This window comes from Charadrius vociferus, unplaced genomic scaffold (genome assembly GCF_000708025.1).
Source record: "Charadrius vociferus isolate BGI_N301 unplaced genomic scaffold, ASM70802v2 scaffold90, whole genome shotgun sequence".
Lineage (NCBI taxonomy): Eukaryota > Metazoa > Chordata > Aves > Charadriiformes > Charadriidae > Charadrius > Charadrius vociferus.
In genome coordinates, this window is record NW_009647222.1 from 11,370,118 (window position 1) to 11,390,195 (window position 20,078).

Below are 20,078 nucleotides of genomic sequence, written 5' to 3' on the forward strand. Positions count from 1 at the left end.
GTTGAAAAAGCTTTTTGTCCTCATTCGGATAATTGTTTAATGCAGCTGTGTTAATGGTATCAAGGGGTGACTTTAGTAAGAACCGAGTCGCTGTTACTTAGTTAATAGAGGTGGGTTCTTGGAGGTTAATAAAGCAGTGACCGTGCTTTTTCCACAGAAAAAGACTTTTCCCCTAGTAACAACCTGCTTGGTAAATTAAAAAAAAAAAAAAAAGGAAAAAGAAAAAGCACTTGAGGTAATCCACATGTTTAAATGTCAGTCTGTCCATCTGAATTGCAAATATTTTAGTGAAAGAAAACCCTGAGCCTGCTCTTGCATTCATTCAATAAATAACGCTCTTTCAGGTTGAGAGAATTACAGTGGAACTTCACTAACCCATGTGCTCCTCTGTGCTGGAGTTGTACAGGGAAGCTTCCACAAAATATTACCAGTTTGTCCTAATAACTTGAAGGGATATCAGAAATAAAATGACATTAAAGCTGTTAAAATAAATGACCCAAGTACATTTTATAGAGCAGCTTCGTTGTGTATCCACTTACTTACTCATTTAATACACTGAGTAACTCTTAATGAGTGTATGAGTAATTACCTTGGATTTACTGTAGTCCGTCTAGTGGCAATTATAAAACAGCTGTAAAGACCCGAGTGTGCATATCAATTTTTAATTCCCCTGTTTCTGCTCTGAATCGGTTTGGGGTTGGGGGAGGAGAATTAATGAAGGACTGCATGCAAGGCAAGGGCTGTGAAAAGCTGGTATTTTCAAACGGAAGCTGTCAAGTAGTCTGTGTTTATTTTGCTGAATTTAACAACAGCTTTTAAGAGCTGTTTTGGTGGAAATTTTAGACATACGGAGTATGCAGTCACAGTAATGGTGTGTTAGGACATAAGAAGTTAGAAATTTAAATAGACTTGAGAAAAATATTGACTTGACTGTCTGGCCAGATTGTATTAATTGAATGATGAATTAAATGAACAGTTTGCAGAAATAAACCAGCAAACAGGAATTGACTGCCAGTGTTCATAAAACTTCTTCATTTTTAAAAATCAGCTCTATTACTAGCATGCTAATTGTTTGTATCATTATCATAAGCTGTATCAGCTTATTCTACTGATAATTCTATATGGCTTAGTGAATTTGATTAACAAGTTGTTTTCTGATTCTAGAGTTACTTTGTTAGAGCTGATGATGGCAAAAATAAGTGAGAAGAACCCAGTTAACAGTGAAGAAATGAACGTGTTTATGAGACATGCTGACTTCCTTGCAGGCTGTTTCCAAGAGAAATGTGAAGCTGTGCTCAAGTTAACTTCTGCAGCAGATGCAGAAAATGAGGTATGACTTATAAAAAACATTATAGTACTAGAATCTGAAGGGGTAAATCTTTACTGTCGCTACTACCCAGGTGGCACTTGTGTACATTCCCAGTTTGCTTTACATTGGGAAAGCAGTGGGAGAGTTCGCAGTGGAATCTGTAAGACAGCAGCCCAATTTTGCTTTTAATTTGAGGATGACGAAGAAAATGGTACTTCGAGATAGAAATAAATCTACCACGTTATTAAATATCTCAAAATTTTAAAAATGTTCAAGTTGTCACATGTTTGGGTGTTTTATTATGTTCTTACTAGGGATCACTTCTATAATTTATTTGGGTTGCGAATTATATTTTATTCAAATATGAATCAAAATTTTGATTCTTGAAATATTTATTTTATTTATAGCATCCCCCCCTAATTGGGGTAAAAATGGAGTAAATTATTTTTTTCTAGCAGTACTGAAGTAAATAAATCTTGGGTGGGTTTTTTAAAAAACTTAAATAACTGATGATAACTTGGTAATTAGTACATCATTAACGTCCCAAATAGTAGTTCTCTGAAAATCACAGAATCATAGAATGGTCAGGGTTAGAAAGGACCTCTGGAGATCATCTAGTCCAACCCCCAGTGCATTTGTCTATTTGTAAGGCAGGTGTTCCTGATTTGTTTGGGACCTGGAAGGTCAAGTTCTAATCGTGGGGAGCTGTGGGGTGTGTGTGATTGGCTCAGTGCAAGGGAGCTGTCTGAAATGTATAGTGATCATTCTGGCAAGCGAGGGCTTTCATTACTGACTCTTCCTCATTTCCCAATCATTTGGGGCTCTCTGGTGGACCTTGCATGGTGCTGACAACGCAGCACTCCTGGAGCCAGCTAGCGTCCACGCATCAAGTTGCAGAGCTTGCTGGGCTCTTAGTGGCAGTCTAAGACAGTGCTCCTGTCTCCAGAGCACCCAGACACTTGCCCCAACTCCAGTCCACTTGGAAGAAATCTGTTATTGCCTCAGACTTAATGAACTGGTTCTGTTGAGGATGGCCACAATGAAGTCCCTTTGCAAGCTAAATAGGAAGGCTTTTATGGGTCACAGATGGTTTGTGGGTTGCACTTTGGGAACCTCTGAAGCAGAGCTGCGTCCTGGATGGGCTTATTTTATTTCCTCCTGATGAAGTATTCAAGAGTTGCTGGCTACTTGCCACCCCATATAGTGCAGGAAGGTGGTTTAGGCCATCTAAGGGTAGAGGTCTTTTCAAATAATCCAGTCTTCTATTTTTCCTCTTACTCTCACCAAGCTGCTTGAAGATCTAACAAAGCCTTTGGGAATACAGAAAGCAACTTGCACTATAACTTGCAGTGACCTTGTTTGTGCTGTTAGGTCATCGTATTGTGAGCAGTGCCAGGTCATACTGCTCTCAGTTCTTGGTCCCGCTCATATAGCTAAAGTTTTAATGTTTTCAGCTGATTTAGGGGTGAGTTGTTTTGCTTGTTTGTTTGTTTTTTATTTAAGACAAGCCAGAAAACTAAAAGCCTGAGAATATGTTTTAGTCAGTCAAACATAGAGTGAGTTAGTTACCGATTCTCACCGATTAATCATGCTTAGTTTCAGAAGTGTAATTATTGTATTTTCTTCAGAAGATCTTTAAAAAAAAGTCACATCTAGCTTCTGTATTGTCAAATGACCACAGTGGTATGTTGAAATTGGGTTACCCAATATACATGTAGTTGGAAGCATTTTATTGTTAAAATGAAATTAACCTGTAATAGTTTCATTTGTAGAAACTCTTGAGAACAGCTGTCAACTAATTTACTATCAAAGGCAAAAATATTGGTCTTTAAATGCTTTTATATGATCATGTTACACAGTGTTGTACTTGCCAATTTGTTTGTCTGTTTAAATGGGCACAAGAACTTTAAAGGTATGTTGAGAGGTGTTATGAAAAGATATTAAAAACCACTTTATGAGGAGGTGATAGTTGGATTCATTAAAAAAAAAAATAAATCTCTTCTTACCTGTCTAAGAAGCACGATGTCCTCCCACTGCCCCAACTGCTTAGTTTAAGTTATGTTGGAAAACTTGGTTGACTACTTCTAGTAGAGGTATCAGCTTGGGAGTAAGAGAACATATACTGAGACACAGACAATTCCATCTCCCTCTTCCCCCCCTTTCTCATTTCATTGCTCTCTCTCTCTCTTTTTTTTTTTTTTTTTCTTTTCCCCTCCTGTGTGTCGTCCCGTCGTCTGTCCGTCCCCCCCCTTTTTCTTTTTTGTCCTGTGTGGTTACTTTCCAAGTATTCTGTGGTTTCAGTTCTTGGAAAAAAAAATTTGTTTGCGCCTAGCAGAAGGAGGTATCTGTCCAACTTGAAGGTGCTGGGACAGCAGTATTGAGAATAATACTATATAACTTGCCCTGCTTGACACTGATTTTTTTATCCTTCTCTAACATAAACATGATGTAAGATAAGTTAAATTGAGTGTCACTTATTTGGTGGGAAATGTGGATTGTTTAATGAGCACAAAATATAAGTCATAATAGCTGCATAAATGGAGAGCAATGGCAAGAATAGTTTTTTAAAAGAATGTGTGTACATTTATTCATAACATATGCTTGCCATGGGAAAAGAAAAATGCCAGCTTAAATTCATGGAACTGTTGCTTTTCTTACTAGAAATGATCAAAAATTGCACCAATTTCTCCTCTATTATACAAATATTTTAGTTTTTGTGTAGGAGTTGTCTGAAAAAAATACAGTTGTGTATGTACAGTCTGTCATTAAAAATGCTTTAAGCAACATCTGTGATATTCAACTAAACTCTGCCTGGGCTTTTCTGTGGCCCTGAAGCCAAGTGCATTGGTCAGGCTATGTCTGTACTAGTAAGCTGTCTTAGCCTCCAAAACTGCGTGGCCACATTTGAAAACTGCCTTTTGGGAACAGTCCTTGAACTGGCCTGACTCCTAAAACGTTGTCTGGGTGTCCTATCCACTGTTTAATTTATTATATGTAGACATTGACTTTTTTCCCTAAGGAACTTCAGGTCTTGTAGCTTCTATCTCAAACCAATGAAAAGCTAATCATATGTTTCTGCCATGCTTAAACCAATATTAAAAATAGTTTTCCCATAATAAGCCTGAATTCAGCATCAGTTTGCTTTCACTAACTTTCAACCATACTTGCAAAATAAAACCCTTCCCTGGATTTTAAGTTCTTATTTCATCTGTTTATAAGGAACATCTTTTCTGAATCTCTCTTGAAATGTATTTATTTAAAAACTCTTCAATTATTTCTTTAATTATTTTTCAGATTATATCCACATCAAGATGGCTGTCAGATTTCAAAATATTTTGGGATTTGAACAGCATCTTGTTGCTGAATTTTAAAAGGAAGTATTTTCTGCTTTATTCTGCCTTTCTTTTGTACAGGTGGAGGACGAAAAAAAATAATTGGAAGGTTGAGGGGGGGAGAACCCAACCAGAGATGTTTAAACAGTTTTTTGAAAATACCAAGTTTCCAATGTAGATAAGAATTTGGGGGTTCTTTTGTGCTTTCTATATAATCTCTTCCTCTTCTCAACTCCAGGTGGAACAGTTGCTGAACTGAGCCAGATGGTAGGATAAGAGAAAGGGAGAGAAAGTAGTGTAAAACTCTGTGAAGCAATATGTAGAGGACAGTGAAGAAAGACATCTTAAAAAAAAAAAAAAAAAAAAAAAAAGGCGGGGGGGGGAAAAGGATGAGGCTGAGAAACGAAAAGCCACACCTCATAGTATCCACTGCTACAGAGCTTGCATTATGTATGTAGGTAATGGAGTACAGATTAAAAATTGTAGATACCCGATTACTGTCTTCTAAATCTTACTGTCTCTGTCTCTACCTGGACTTTTGCAAAGCATTTGACACTGTGCTGCACAACATCCTTGTCTCTAAATTGGAGAGGCATGGATTTGATGGATGGACCACTCAGTGGATAAGGATTTCACTGGATGGCCACACTTTGACTTGCGGTCAATGGCTCCATGTCCAAGTCGCAACCAGTGATGAGTGGCGTTCCTCAGGGGTTGGTTCTGGGCCCGGTGCTGTTTAACATCTTTGTCAGCAACATGGACAGTGGGATTGAGTGCACCCTCAGTAAGTTTGCTGACAACACCAAGCTGTGTGGTGCAGTTGGATGTGCTGGAGGGAAGGGATGCCATCCCAAGAGATCTTGACAGGCTTGAGAGAGAGGTGGGCCTGTGCAAACCTCGTTAAGTTCAACATGGCCAAGTGCAAGGTCCTGCACATGGGTCAGGGAAATCCAAAGCACAAATATAGGCTGAGCCGAGAATGGACTGAGAGCAGCCCTGAGCAGAAGGACCTGTGGGTGCTGATTGATGAGAAGCTCAACATGAGCCGGCAATGTGCAGTCACACCCCAGAAAGCCAACTGCATCCTGGGCTGCATCAAAAGAAGTGTGGCCAGCAGGTCGAGGGAGCTGATTCTGCCCCTCTAGTCTGCTCTCATGAGACCCCACCTGGAGTACTGTGTCCAGCTCTAGAGCCCTCCAACTTAAGATGGACATGGACCTACTGGATTGGATCCAGAGGAGGGCTGTGAAGATGATCAGAGGGCTGGAGCACCTCTCCTATAAGGACAGGCTGAGAGAGCTGGGGCTGTTCAGCCTCGAGAATAGAAGACTCCAGGGAGACCTTCTAGCAGCCTTACAGTACCTAAAGGGGGCTTACAGGAAAGGTGGGGAGAGACTCTTTATCAGGGAGTGTAGCGATTGGACAAGGGGTAATGGTTTCAAACTGAAAGTGGGTAGATTTAGATTAGATATTGGAAAGAAATAGGTTGCCCAGGGAAGTTATGGATGCCCCATCCCTGGAGGCGTCTAAGGCCAGGCTTGATGGGGCTTTGAGCAACCTGGTCTCGTGTGAGGTGTCTCTGCATGTGGCAAGGCAGGGTGGAACTAGATGATCTTTAAGGTCCGTTCCAACCCAAACTATTCTATGATTCTATGAAATGCAGTTGGGATACTCTTACTTCATAACAGGACAATGACCAATGTATTCAGAGGCTGGGTTTGTGCTGTTGAAAGCAATTTATTGAATAACTTAGGGGAAGACCTTGACTTCAGCAAGGCTTTTGACACTGTCTCCCACATCATCCTCCTCACAGGCAAGCTTAGGAAGTGTGGGTTAGATGAATGGACAGTGCAGTGGATTGAACAGTGGCTGGCAGGTAGTGCTCAGAGGGTTGTGGTTAGTGGTGCAGAGTCTAGTTGGAGGTGAGTAATGAGCCGTGTCCCTCAGGGGTCAGTACTGGGTCCAGTCCTGTTCACCTGGGGTGCATCAAGAAGAGTGTGGCCAGTAGGTCAAGGGAGGTCGTCCTTCCCCTCTACTCTGCCCTGGTGAGGCCACATCTGGAGTATTGTGTCCAGTTCTGGGTTCCCTGGTTCAAGAAGGACAGGGATCTGCTGGAGAGGGTCCAGCAAAGGGCTATGAAGATGATTAAGGGATTAGAATATCTCTCTTATGAGGAAAGACTGAGGGACTTGGGTCTTTTTAGTCTAGAGAAAAGAACACCGAGGGGGGATCTTATTAATGCTTACAAATACTTACAGGGAGGGTGTGAGGTGGATGGGAACAGTCTTTTTTCAGTGGTGCCCAGTGATAGGATGAGAGGGAATGGGTACAAACTTGAACATAGGAAGTTCCATCTTAACATGAGGAGGAACTTCTTTACTGTGAGGGTGGCAGAGCACTGGAACAGGCTGCCCAGAGAGGTTGTGGAGTCTCCCACACTGGAGACATTCAAAACCCACCTGGACGCTGTCCTGTGCAGCCTGTTGTAGGTGAACTTGCTCTGGTGGGGGGGTTGGACTAGATATCCAGAGGTCCCTTCCAACCCTGACCATTCTGTGATTCTGTGACCTGCACCTGCCTATCCTTGCTTGAGGAAAAAAAGTGAAAACACGGCTTTAGGACCTGGACCTTATACCGATTTTTCTTCAAGGAGCATGGGTAGGAGCAAAACATGGGAGTAATAGTAGTACTGAATTACTGAACACTATTGTTGATTATTTCAATTATGTTATACTGATTATATGGATTCAAAAATATTGTACCGTTGGTAAGTAAAACCTGCCTATCCTTGCTTGAGGAAAAAAAGTGAAAACACGGCTTTAGGACCTGGACCTTATACCGATTTTTCTTCAAGGAGCATGGGTAGGAGCAAAACATGGGAGTAATAGTAGTACTGAATTACTGAACACTATTGTTGATTATTTCAATTATGTTATACTGATTATATGGATTCAAAAATATTGTACCGTTGGTAAGTAAAAGTCTCTTTGTCCTGGACCAGACAAGGCATGAATAGTTACTGTGACCTATATCTGAGCCTTTTCAAGGCTCCTTGCAGTTTATGTACCACACCTTGTGTGGAATCATCTTGCAGTCGCAGTCTGGTTCTTGAGCAATATGTGGTGTTCCAAATTATGCCATACACTCTTAAGGTAAATTCTGTAAGTGCTGGATTGCCATTATAAACACGCATCAACATAGCCTGTGAGAAAAAATAGTTCTCTGGCTGAATAAATAATATGCAAATAAATTGTGTGTCTCATACCTAACCAAAATGCTGCATCTATGATCCCAATCCTATTTACCCAAGAATAATGTAAATTCTCGCAGCCAAAGTTCATTTGACCACAGAACTTTACAAAATTCCTGCGGATAACAAATTGGTGTCTTACAGTTGGTGTTTGTATCTTTAAAGTGGGACGCTCCTACTGAATAAACTCAAAGAAAACATTTATACAGAAATAATTTTCTCAGCTAGTAATTTTCTGCATTTCTGCTTTTGGAAGCTACTGTGTTTTTGTTAAAATTTTATCCCTTATGGCTCTGTTTTGGTTTCCCCGTGACTTTTCAGGGCACGTATAACACTGTTTGACTGTAGAAAAGAAATTATTGCAGTGTAATACGTTATTGTTGTTGTAGAAAGATGTCTTCATTTTATATAAACTTATTCTTGGTAATTTAGAAGACCTGCAAAGAACCTGAGGTGCTAGAGGTCCTGTCCTCCGTTTAGATTGTCAGTTTTATGTTCTTATGCTATCCTTCATAAGCCGTTTTCAGAAATGTAATTCTCATTTATAGGAAGCACTGGTTACAATTCGTCTTCTTGATGTTCTTTGTGAAATGACATCAAACAACGGACAGCTAGAACATCTACAGGCTTTGCCTGGTTTGCTTGAAACAGCCATAGGTGAGTGAAAAGTCACAAGGTTTATTAACTGTTGGCTTGCAAAACATGTTGCTCTGTGAATGAAAACATGTTTTTCACAACTGGTGGCGATTATGATTCTGACCTTTTAATAAAATAAGTAAATAGGAGATTGAGTTAATCTACATTTTCAAATATTTGATTTGTTCCTGGAATTTTCCTGCTTCTCTACTTAACTCTGTTGGCTCCTATTACCCAACAGAGCCTTGATTCAACTGTCAGCAATGTGCTATTTATACAGTAAGAGTTATGCAAAGGACAGCTGCTTCCTATGTTCTTCCACTGGTGGAATGTGTGTGGAAGAATTGCCTCAAGAAGTAGAAAAAGGACTTTTCCATGCCTGTTGCCTTCTGTTTCCTAAATTCCTGAAAACTTGAAACGAAGTACGGTTTACATGTTCTTAACCGAATTCAGTGACTTTTAAAGGTCAGTTCAAAAGAAGCTTTCTTCTGGTAAGAAACAACAAGGGGAGCGATCATTCTGCTGTACTGGTAAGGCTCCACCTCAAATACTGTGTTCACTTTTGGGCCCCTCGCTACAAGAAAGACATTGAGGTGCTGGAGCGAGTCTAGAGAAGGGCAACAAAGCCGATGAGGGGTCTGGAGAACAGGTCTTATGAGGAGGGGCTGAGGGGACTGGGGTTGGTTAGTCTGGAGAAAAGGAGGCTGAGGGGAGACCTTACCGCTCTCTACAACTACCTGAAAGGAGGTTGTAAAGAGGTGGGGGTTGACCTCTTCTCACTCATAACAAACAATAGGGCAAGAGGAAATGGCCTCAAGTTATGCCAGGGGAGGTTTAGATTGGTTGTTATGAAGACGTTCTTCACAGAAGGGGTTGTTAAGCATTGGAACAGGCTGCCCAGGGAGGTGGTGGAGTCGCCATCCCTGGAAGTATTTAAAAGACATGTAGGCACGGGTTTAGGGCCATGGTTTTGTGGTGTTTTTGTCAGTATTAGGTTAATAGTTGGACTTGATGATCTTAAAGGTCTCTTCCAACCTAGACGATTGTATGATTCTAACGAGCAAAGGGCTGTACACAAAGAAAACTAAGCCAGGATGGTCCAGAGAGACCCTATGTGCTCAGGGAGGACATATACTTACACTGATTTGTGCCTTTCTAAGTCTTAGCACTTTCTGAGACAACTGTGTGCTCAGGGAGGACATATACTGATTTGTGCCTTCCTAAGTCTTAGCACTTTCTGAGACAACTGATGTATGCCACCGTTTTCTGAGAAAATTGTAAAATTTTATGGATTTTAAAGAGAAATATGTAATATGTTGGCTAAAACATCAGAGTGAAAAAGGCTGAAACAGCTCTTAACTGTGACTAATATGTGTGGAGAGTCCTTGCTGTGGAAAAAAACCCCCAACCACAAACAAAAAAAAACCCCAAACAAACAAACAAAAAAACAAACAAACAAAAAAAACCCAACCCAGCCAAACCTCTCTTTTTGAATTTTTGATGACAGGTTCATAGATTTATTGCTGACAGTAAGATGACTAACAAGATGTATTTTTTGCATATACGCTTGTGTGTTTTGAGGAAACTGAAAGGTATGCATTGTATCATCTGAATGCTTCTATAAGTCTTTCAACTTAAATGAGAATTTCAAGGAGCTACAGGTCACTTAAGTTTAGAACTGACTTTTCCCTGCAGCTGTCTCCAGGCTAATGAAACGGGTGCAGGCTGGAACATTGCTACCACGTGCATCTTACGTATTTCCCACATGCCCTCTGCCAACAGGAATTGGATCAACTCATGTAGCTTCTCTTTAAGACTCCTTTAAATCCTGGATTAGCCAACAGAGTAAACTGTATTGATGGGTTATATCACCTTCAGTATTTAGTTCTGAAGACCAGAAGAATGATAGATAGTGCAAAAGATTTTCGTCTAATCAATCTTCTGATGAAGCAGTTCTTCTCTACAGTTTATATCATGAGAAATTTCCTATTGGAAATTACTAAAAGACTGATTGAAAGATCTGAAAAATATCTGAATGGTCTTTTAAGTATCAAATAAGGAGCGTGTGTTGCTATTTGCAATTATTGTTGGATCGGGGTAGACAGTAATACTGCGGTGTTAATAATATCTTCAGCACTGCGAATGACTTGATTGCACAGTGTTTGGGGAATATCACCGGGGAGGTCTTTTGGATTGAGGGAAATTTTGGAAGAGTTGCTCTTTGAGATAATGAGAGAAAGGCAGATTGAGGTGTCCTTTGGTTGAGGGCCTGGGTGACATCCCAGGAGCAGTTGCTGTGTTGTGTCAATGTGCAGCGTTTGAGAGGAGCACTGTTCTCTCTGGGTTCGCGTCATCCATGGGAAATGGTTGCTTTTCTTTCACCTTTTCCTGTACCTCTCTTTCCAGGTAGGTGCATTGCTCATTGCATTTTTGTCTGCACTGTAATAAAATTTTCAAGAGTTTTATTAACTTTTTTGTGGGTCTTTTGTTTTGTTTTATTTTTTGTTTTTAATCCTTTTGTTCAGGAGTCCTTAAGGACAGGGAGAGAAGGTTTGGGAAGACCACAGAATTCTCTTATTTGTTTGTGTGGGGGAAAATACTAAGACTATAAGGCAAGGAAGCACACAAAGTGAATGCCATGAGAAAGATGAGACACGCTGCCAATTTTTATGAGTTACGAGAGCAAACAAATTTCTATGAAAGATGAGTAAGTTGCATGAAGTATCGTGGGCGCAATGGCATGCTAGGCAATTTAGCAGTATTGCAGGTTGCTTAGAGGAGAAATACTTGCTTAATTTTTAAATATAGGGACAGCCTTTAGTGAATTGGCTTCTCAGCTGTATAGACTGTCAGGTGTTCACATGATTTCAGCTTTTCTTCTGGGTGTGGTCTCTTTGTGGAATGTTGTTTTTACAGATTTCAGTTTCCCTTCTCCCCAATTTTTCTCTGGACCATTGTAGAAAAAATCCTAGTTGCTGTAAACTAGCATTTACTATATGGGAACATTAGTGTTTCTCAGTTGACAAGATTATGGCACTGAAGTATTTGTAAAGATGTGTCAAGGTGCTAAATATATTTGAAATCTTTTCTCATACTACAGAGCTAGGAACGGACTGGAGAACAGAGAAAAATTAGTATGTGTTGCTGTGACAAATTTGAACTAAAGAAAGTTTTCTAAAAAACTTGATTTTAGAAATATATTTATAGTGCCAGAATCATCAACAGCCTACAAATTCTGACTCTTCAAGTAGCGACCAATTGCACCAGCCTTTAGACTTCATGTCTGAACTATGTAAGTGTGTATAAAGGATACAAAAAATACCTCTGACCTTGGGATGGCCTTTTATGGCTATACTAGCACAAATTAAGAAATTAAGAAAATGTTCGAAGTTCTTTTGACACATTGCTGAATATCTGAAATTATTTTGATTAACTTTTACTGCTAATTTTTAGGTTCAAGCTCTGCACAAAGTGATAGTAATTTTCATGTGGTAATTAATTAAAATATTCTTGTTTTCTGTAGATACCCTGAGATTAACTCATCTTGCTGGGAAACAGACTGTAAATATTTTCACTGCTACACATGCTATAACAGGGCAAGAAGAAATTTCACATCCAGCTGTGGGTTTTAAATCTCATCTCATTCGTTTGATTGGAAATTTGTGTTACAAAAATAAGGAAAACCAAGACAAGGTAAGTTAATACATTTTTCTGGCAGAACTCTGACATGTGAACAGATGTGTGTGCCTGACCAGGACTTTATTCATTAAAATACATTGTTGATGTACAAATAGAGATTATGGTCATGTAAAGGAGGTATTTTATTTTTTAGTGTTTTTGAGCTGCTATAACAGGTATGCTAACTGTTTAATAACAATGTGATGTGTGCCTATCTGCCTTTTACTTCAGTCCTAAAGAATGCAAGCCAGTGCCTAATTCCTTTATTGTTTTCACATTTGCATTTTCTTTGAAAAGAAAATGAGACTAAACTTCAACTTCACTTTGAAGGGAAATGGCTGGGAATTGTTGCATGAACTTAGTTTTAAATCCTTGAATTAGTCTCTAATGCTTTTTCCCTCCTGCTCCTTAAATTTTTCCATAAAAGTGTACGTCTGCTTCCATCAGATCACTTTGAACTCTTTATCTTTAGAATTCCTGTACAGAAAATTAGTTTTGTTTCCACATGAGGAAAGAGAGGAAACAGCAGTGTTATTTTTAAATATGAAACCTTTTTTTCTTAGAGTGATAAAAGATGTAACTTTCCTCTAGGACTTGTTAGACTAACCTCATTTCAGCAAGAAAATCAGTCATGAAATAATGTTATCTTACAGTTCGTCTCAGTACTTCCAAAAATCAAGTAGGTTACTTTTCTCATTTGGCCTAAGTAACCATGTAGAGTATTACAGTAGCATCAGTTTAGTGAAAGGTTTCTGTTTCTCCAGTTCTTCTTTGTGAGTTTCTTGTTGCAGAGAAACCCTCTGATTCCTGTACCTTCCTTTTCTCTTAGAAATGTCTTTCCTCATGGCAGCCTTGTCCTGGAAGGAAAAGGTCTTTAGTGGCCGTTGTTATTGATATTTGTTATTGAACAGGGAAGTTTGGGATTGTTTTCCTTTCTTTACCTCATTAATTTAAATCAAAGTTTTCACCTGCTCTCAAGGAAGCAATTTGTAGACTGGAAAATGAAAAACGTACAAGAAAGGCTCCATCAAAGAAGGAGTAAAGGAGATAGCGGAGTATTTTTACTTCTCTTGTGTTGTTACATGAGGCCCATGTCAGCAAGTACTAAAAATACAGTAATTAATACTGGTTACTCTGCAGGAAGTTACATATGATTACATACTCTGAGTCTAATTCTGTGTTGCCAAGGAGCTATTGAGACATTAAGTATTGCAAAATCAATCTCTGTTAGAAGCTTCTGTTTCCTCAATATTTTTTTGGTTTTGATTACTTCATTTTACAAAGGTAACAGATTCTTTTGTACTGATGCCATCAACTGCTGATTTCAACTGCGGCAGTGTCTACGAAGTTAGACTCTTATAATGGCAGCAGGGTGTTTTCATAGTGTATGATGGAAGCACTCCCATTTCCTTGTTATTTTTTCTGCAGGGCAGAGAAATAGAAAATCTGAGGAATGCTACCCTCTTTGTCTGACAAATGCTAATAATACGGGCATATAGATGGGAAATATGGTAATGATCCTCCCTTTCCCCATTTATATTACAGTATATTATAAAAGATTTTAATATTTCTGAAAAATATTATTAACCCTATTAATCACTCTTGCACAGCTCTGGCTCTGACCCGTTATGATGTAATATGTGTTTATGTAAGTGAAATACATTTTGATGGAATACCTTATGATAGTGGAGAGGAGGGGGTTGCTTTCATTTTGAAAGGATTGATTTACTGCTTATTGTTCATTTTCACTGGGATTTTCAAAGGCCCCTGGAGCAATTAGGCATGCAGGCTTAGTGTTTTCAATGGAAGTTGGGTATTAACTTGCCTTAAACTGCCTGCAAATATTATTGCTTTATGCTGCCTTGAATATTACTTAGATTCTTGTGTGTGATATCATGGAACAAATGCCGTTGAAACATTAGAAATGCCAATAGTATGATATCCTGTCTGTACCTTCAGTTCATTTCATACATTTAAATTGGTTCTAATAAATGCACTTGTCATTTTTAAGGCAGTTTCCATACATAAACACACGCTTGTGAGGACAGGGCAAGCAGCCCATATCGTTGCACAGATAAGAAAACTGAATTTTTGAGATGAGAGTGAATTGTTCAAAGTGGTGTACGTGTCTGACCAAGAACTGAATGGTAATAGGGTTAGTTCCTGAGTTCCCGTGTCTCTCTTCCGAGTAGTATCTCACAATATAGGTCTTATTTTATATCCATTGTTGGGTTTACAGAGTTTACTTTCTATATTCAATCAAAAGTAATGTAATACAGGGTAGGTCGTGTTTTTTATGCAACAAGCCAACTGACCAACGCATCTGAGAGACCTTGGGCTTTACCATTGCCTGTTGCTTGTGGGTGACTTACCATGTGAATTGTAGGCACAAGGTGGGGAAGCAGCTTTCTCTTCAGTCAGTTTAGTTGGTTGCCTGGCATGAGAGAGCTGCACATCACTTACCAAAGGCTCTTGAACAGTGCTGTTAGTATTCTGACTCTTTGATGAACTGAGGATTTCACACTCGTTTTCTCTAATATTTTTCTGTAATTACCAGTCCTAGTAGAGCTCTTTTCCCAGTGACAATGATAATGCGTTAGTAAATGGTGTAATAGCACACTAATGATAATAAAAAATTACCCCCTATTTTTATAATATAACCTTAGTGCTTGGTGTTAGTCTGCCTGACTTGTTCTGAAAACATAAGTAGTCCTCAAAGATTTGGGGCTTGAATGGTGACTTGGGCTAAGCCCTCTGAATGGACAGAGTTGCCTCACTGTCTTCAGGAGCTTCTTCAAGAGTTGAGTGACCACCTGCTTGTTCTCTGGGAGGTGGGTCTTGAGCCAGCCTAGGCCTCATGCAGTGTGTGTCTCTCTCTCTGTACAATGGTGCAGTCTTACAGCATGGGGTGCTAGTGACAGAGTTAAAGTAACAGAGAATGCCTGGAAGTAGGGGGATAATTGCTCTGTAAAGGCTGCTTCTCCATCTCTGTTTATGGTCTCCACGTGCTCTAAGAACAATAATTGCAGGGGATTAGCGCACTGGTTTGGCACTGGTGAAAAATCTTGTAATGCTTTAGAACAGAGAAATATCTACTAGTACTTTATTGCTCCTTCACTTTCTGTTTAAAACCATTCTTTGTAAAAAGCGTTCTTTAGCTTGTACTCTGTTAGCATTAGGAATGCATTCTTTACATCTCTTCTTTCTCATAGTTTTATTTACACTATTGTGATAAGTTCTTTAAGATATAAGGGAGTGGGCAGACGTTTAAGCCATAAACTGAGATGCAATTATTAAGGTGGGTCTTACCAGGCTTACTGCCCACTTGCGTGTTTTGCAGGGCTGGATGGGTTGGTATTTGTAAGAAAAGTGCCTGATAAAATTTTCATTTTGGACGGGTAAATGTTCAGTACATGCATGTCCTGAGTTGCACACACACTTGCATGAAAAGGAGAGAAGAAAAAATAAAACTACTATACTTAGGACACCAAGTGTTGAGCTAGTTCCGTGATGAACCTGCCAAGAGCCTGCAATTGATGTGCAGTTCTCCTGTGCTTTCTCTCTCTGTTTGAGGAAGACCTGTCAGAGGAAGAGTTACTATCATACATACGGAGCAGTCCTGTGGTTTGTATTTTGTTATGTCTCCTTCACAAAGATGCATTGTGTGTTTTTATTAAATATACTGGAAGGAAGGAGGTGGGTTGTCAGGCTGAAGAAGGAACGGAGGTTTCGGCTGGTAGCTGTTGCATGAAGTTATCAGAAGGAAAAAGTGAAAATTCCTTCATACTGCCCTCACCTTGTTTGACTTGCCTTCTGACCACCTCAGTTTTATCATCTGTACAGGATTTGTACTGTTTTCTTGGGGGGAGGCTTTAGGCGCTCATTTTCCACTATCCACTTTTCCACTATTTTAAAGCTATGAAGTGATGGATTCAGTGCAGCTCTTTCTGCTGCTCTAGTATAGTACAACTGTTTTAATAACGAATAAAACTTACGAAAGAAACCTAATGAATGAAGTGTAGAGGATATAATCCTTCAATGTAGAAATGAAACAAATACAAAATAGGTCATAGCCATTAATCTGCACCCCTAGTGCTTTGTTCGTTTACAAGAATATGTGCTGGAAGGTGAGATGACTAGTCTCTTCCTTATTGTGACAGATAGCACTGCTCTGCACAACCTTTTCGTAAAACTGTTGTTTATGTTGTGAGGTGTTTATGCAGTGTGAGTTGTTTAAAATACTTGATTTAATTGCAAGTATCATCAGTACTTGAATAAGCAATGGAATGATGTAGACCTTATTCTGCATTGTTTCCCTTCCTCTCTTGTAAAGGGAGGAATTACGTAGACTTCAATCACATAATGTTGCTGGAGTTAGATAGGGAATTGAAAGGAAGAAGAAAGCTTGACAAAGTTTAATTGCAGTCTTTATTCACTATTCACTGTTACCTCTGGGATCAGACAGGGGAGATCTGAATTGCCTGGGGCTTCTGCCCTGTGAAAACTATTCCCAAAGGATGCAGCGTTGTCTGGAACAAGCTAGATGCGAGACGTGAGCTGGGTTCCTTGCAACGGGGGAGCAGCCAACTGGCAGAACATCAGCATGCTGAGATCATGCTGTACTGTTGCCTTTTGAGAGGGATCCTGAAGGGAAAAATTGTGATGTTTCTGAATGCAAAGTTAAGGCTAACTTAGTAAGAGCAAAGCACTTAGCTTGGGCTTGGTGCTGTAATCTGGTTGCACTGGCTTTGCCATCTTTAACTGACTCTTGTTACTGATAGGGTAGATAGTTTATTGCTACCTGCTTACTTTGGCTAGCAATACAGTTAGTGTGCTGTGACAGTTTGATACGTGCTGGGAGATCTCCATTGCCTGCAGAATAGAGAACACGCACGAGTCTATTTTTGCGATGTCTCTTTTTCTTAATCAGTCTTCTGAAAGCAAAACCAATCCCCTCAGGTAAAGAAAGCAATCCATACCCTTATGCCAAGGACATTTTAGGTACTGGGGATGCTGATGGGCCCAATGGTAGGATATTAATCCTGGAATGTGTGTGTTTCATTGGTAAAGTTGCTCTGTTGTTTATGTGGGGGCGAGAATTTTAAATACAGAGTTGTCTTTGGTACTGGCATCTGGCACCTTCTTACCCAAATGGAATCACTGTAATGAGGTGAACAATTTATGAGAGAAATTTTTTCACATGCCTCTTTTTTCTTTGAGGTAGCAGCAATGTCTCCTCTAACGCAGTTATACTGGGTCTTGTCAATGCAGAGTTGAGAAAAGAAGTCTTCTGGGAGAAGAGGAGGGGGGAAGCTTCTACAGTTAAAATTAATCTTAATAAAAGTAGCAAGAAAACATCTGTTTAATGTAACCTGGATTATTTTTTTTTATAGATGTCTAAGCCAAATTGTCTTATATGAGACTAGCTCCCTAATTTGAAGACTGTTCTGCCTGAAAGTATGAACAAGATTTGACTTGTTTGGAATTCAGTTTTCCATTATTTTGTTCACTGTGGCAGGGCATGCAATGCATCCAGTTTGAATACAGTTAGAAAAAGGTGCCATCATTCATATATCAAATCGTCACCATTCAGCTCCTAAACTTAATCTTCTTGCTGTAGTGATTATGAACTAGAAAATTTCAAACTAAGGACAAATACTTTGTTTTATTTAACAATTGGTTCTTTCTCCCCTAAGGTTTTCAGAAAGACTGTATGAGCTTATCTATTCTTTTTCTTCAGGAGTAGTTTAACTTTTTAAAGTAGTTACCTTCTTCCTGGCATGGCAGGATTTGGAGTTAGTTGCAATGAAAAGCATCCCACGTTTATCTGCATATGCTGATGAGAGAGGGAGGAGAGAAATAAACCGCTTTGACTTCTCCATTAGAAGCCTACATAATTGTGATGACTATATTTTCCTAATATTAAACACAAGCCTAAAATGGAAGAGGTTCTTGTTTTAGAGTTGAGCAAAAAAGGAGGAGCCTTTTGGTTCCACTGTTTGGATGGGGCTATTCTAATGTTGTAGCTATCTGTTTGTTTTAATGGTTTGCTAGATAAGGCCAAAACGTTCAGAGTGTTGCAGGACTGAGCACTTTTGTCTAGGTACAGCACTGTAAAAGCCAGTGGTAAAGCATAAAATGGACTTTCTCACAGAAGTGCTTTAAAATCCTAGGTTTTGCTGTGGAAATGAGATCTCTACCTAACTAGTATAAAGATGCCCCAAGCAGAAAAGCGTCTGTGATTCAAGAGTGTCTTTAAAATATCTGTTGTGACATATGAGGTAACTGTCTCTAGTCCTGGTCCCATACAGTTTTTAGCTTAGTCTTCAGTTCTGTCACAATCATGAATCCTTACTGAAGTGCCAAGATTTTCATCAAAGTGCTAGAGACTGTTAAAAAAAAAAGAGTCATAAGATCTCAAAGTGATGCGACAATATGAGTAATAAAGGATTGGTGTGGAGTTTTTTTGCCCTGAGGTCAGAGATGCGTGCCTAATAACAGTACCATTTGTAAAGTGCTGAATTATTTTTACAACAGTGTGTTTCATTTGTTGTTAGAGAATACTGCAAAACTCAAACCAGGACAGTTGTGCTGCCCCTTTTTAAGCAACAAGTTAATGTTCCCTCTCATCCTGCTCGTATTCCCCCTTCTGCCCCACCAATTTTTGGCCATTGATACAGTTGATCCAGTCGTTCCTTGTGACTTGTCCAGTGTGACCAATTTCACTTGAAGCCTTGATCATACAATGCATAGAAACTTTTCTCATTTTCTCTTGCAAGGAACTTAGATGTACTTAGGTACAGTCAAAGTTTCATATTAAAGGTTATTTTAATAGTGTGTAAGCTTTTTTTGTGTGTGTTTCTTTAGGTTTTATTTTAAACCGCTTCAATTTTATATTAAAATTGCATACTACATAGAGACATCTTCACATATTGATTGCCTGGGTATCCTTAATGGTTATGTGAAGGCTGACATATGCACACTACCGTACTTCCCTTCTAGTGTATTATTGGTCTGCTTCATGTGGAGGATTACCATAATTACCATCTAACAGATAAAGGGGTATGAAGATCAATCTCTACATTATTATGTTGCTATGAATGATAGGCTGAGACTCTGACCAAACCTTACATATACATAAATCTAAACTACATTGGCTTCTGCCAATGTGAAGATGCCTGTAGAATGATGATTTTATGCAACATACATTTGCCAAAAGCAAGAACAGGACTTGGGCATTTTGTAGTAAAAGGAGGATTGTGGGAGGAGGATTATTCTTGTGAAGTTCATAGTGTTTTAAATTAAGATGTTGGATAGCTCTAGAAATGAAATTAATTGCTTTGATTTATAGTGGAGAGGGAAGATAGAGAAGAGTAAGATGACTAGATGGCTTCTAACATTCAAAATTAAAACAAGCTGGCTCTGCATACATTTCCAAACAGTCAGTACCAACTTACAGGCTTGTTGGCCTCCTCTTGAATCTGAATGATTTTTTTGAACCCTATTTGGTGTTGAACCCTGTTACCATTGCGGCACAGCACAGGACTGTAGCCCTTTTTAAAGGAAAACTCAGCATGCCGCTGTCAAACAGCCATTTCCAGACCTTTTTCAAACTCACAATAAGCACTTACTCTAAGTGTTGAAACTGCATCTGTAGCATTGATATTTAATATGCCTGTTTAAGACGAAAAAATACTCATTTTAAGCCAGACTGAAATCTAAAAATAAGTTATTGACCTTGATATGGAAGAATTCTCAGAGGTTTCTTGGACTTCTTTCTTGTTCCGATAGGCTGAGTAGTAGTTATCATACATGTGGCAGACGTGAATTAAACTCGGTCTTCACCAGAGAGTGTTTTGTGCTGTTGCCCCCC

General features: G+C 39.3%; 1 protein-coding gene across 1 annotated transcript in view; it reads left to right on the forward strand.

Annotated features, from left to right (window-relative positions):
- The window catches only part of ATXN10 (ataxin 10), a 104,695-nt gene that overhangs the window by 45,584 nt on the left and 39,033 nt on the right, over positions 1-20,078 (forward strand). The window contains exons 6-8 of the mRNA XM_009879720.1: positions 1,165-1,330; positions 8,440-8,548; positions 12,051-12,220. Of these exons, the coding sequence (XP_009878022.1) occupies positions 1,165-1,330; positions 8,440-8,548; positions 12,051-12,220 (445 nt within the window). The remainder of the gene's footprint in view (positions 1-1,164; positions 1,331-8,439; positions 8,549-12,050; positions 12,221-20,078) is intronic.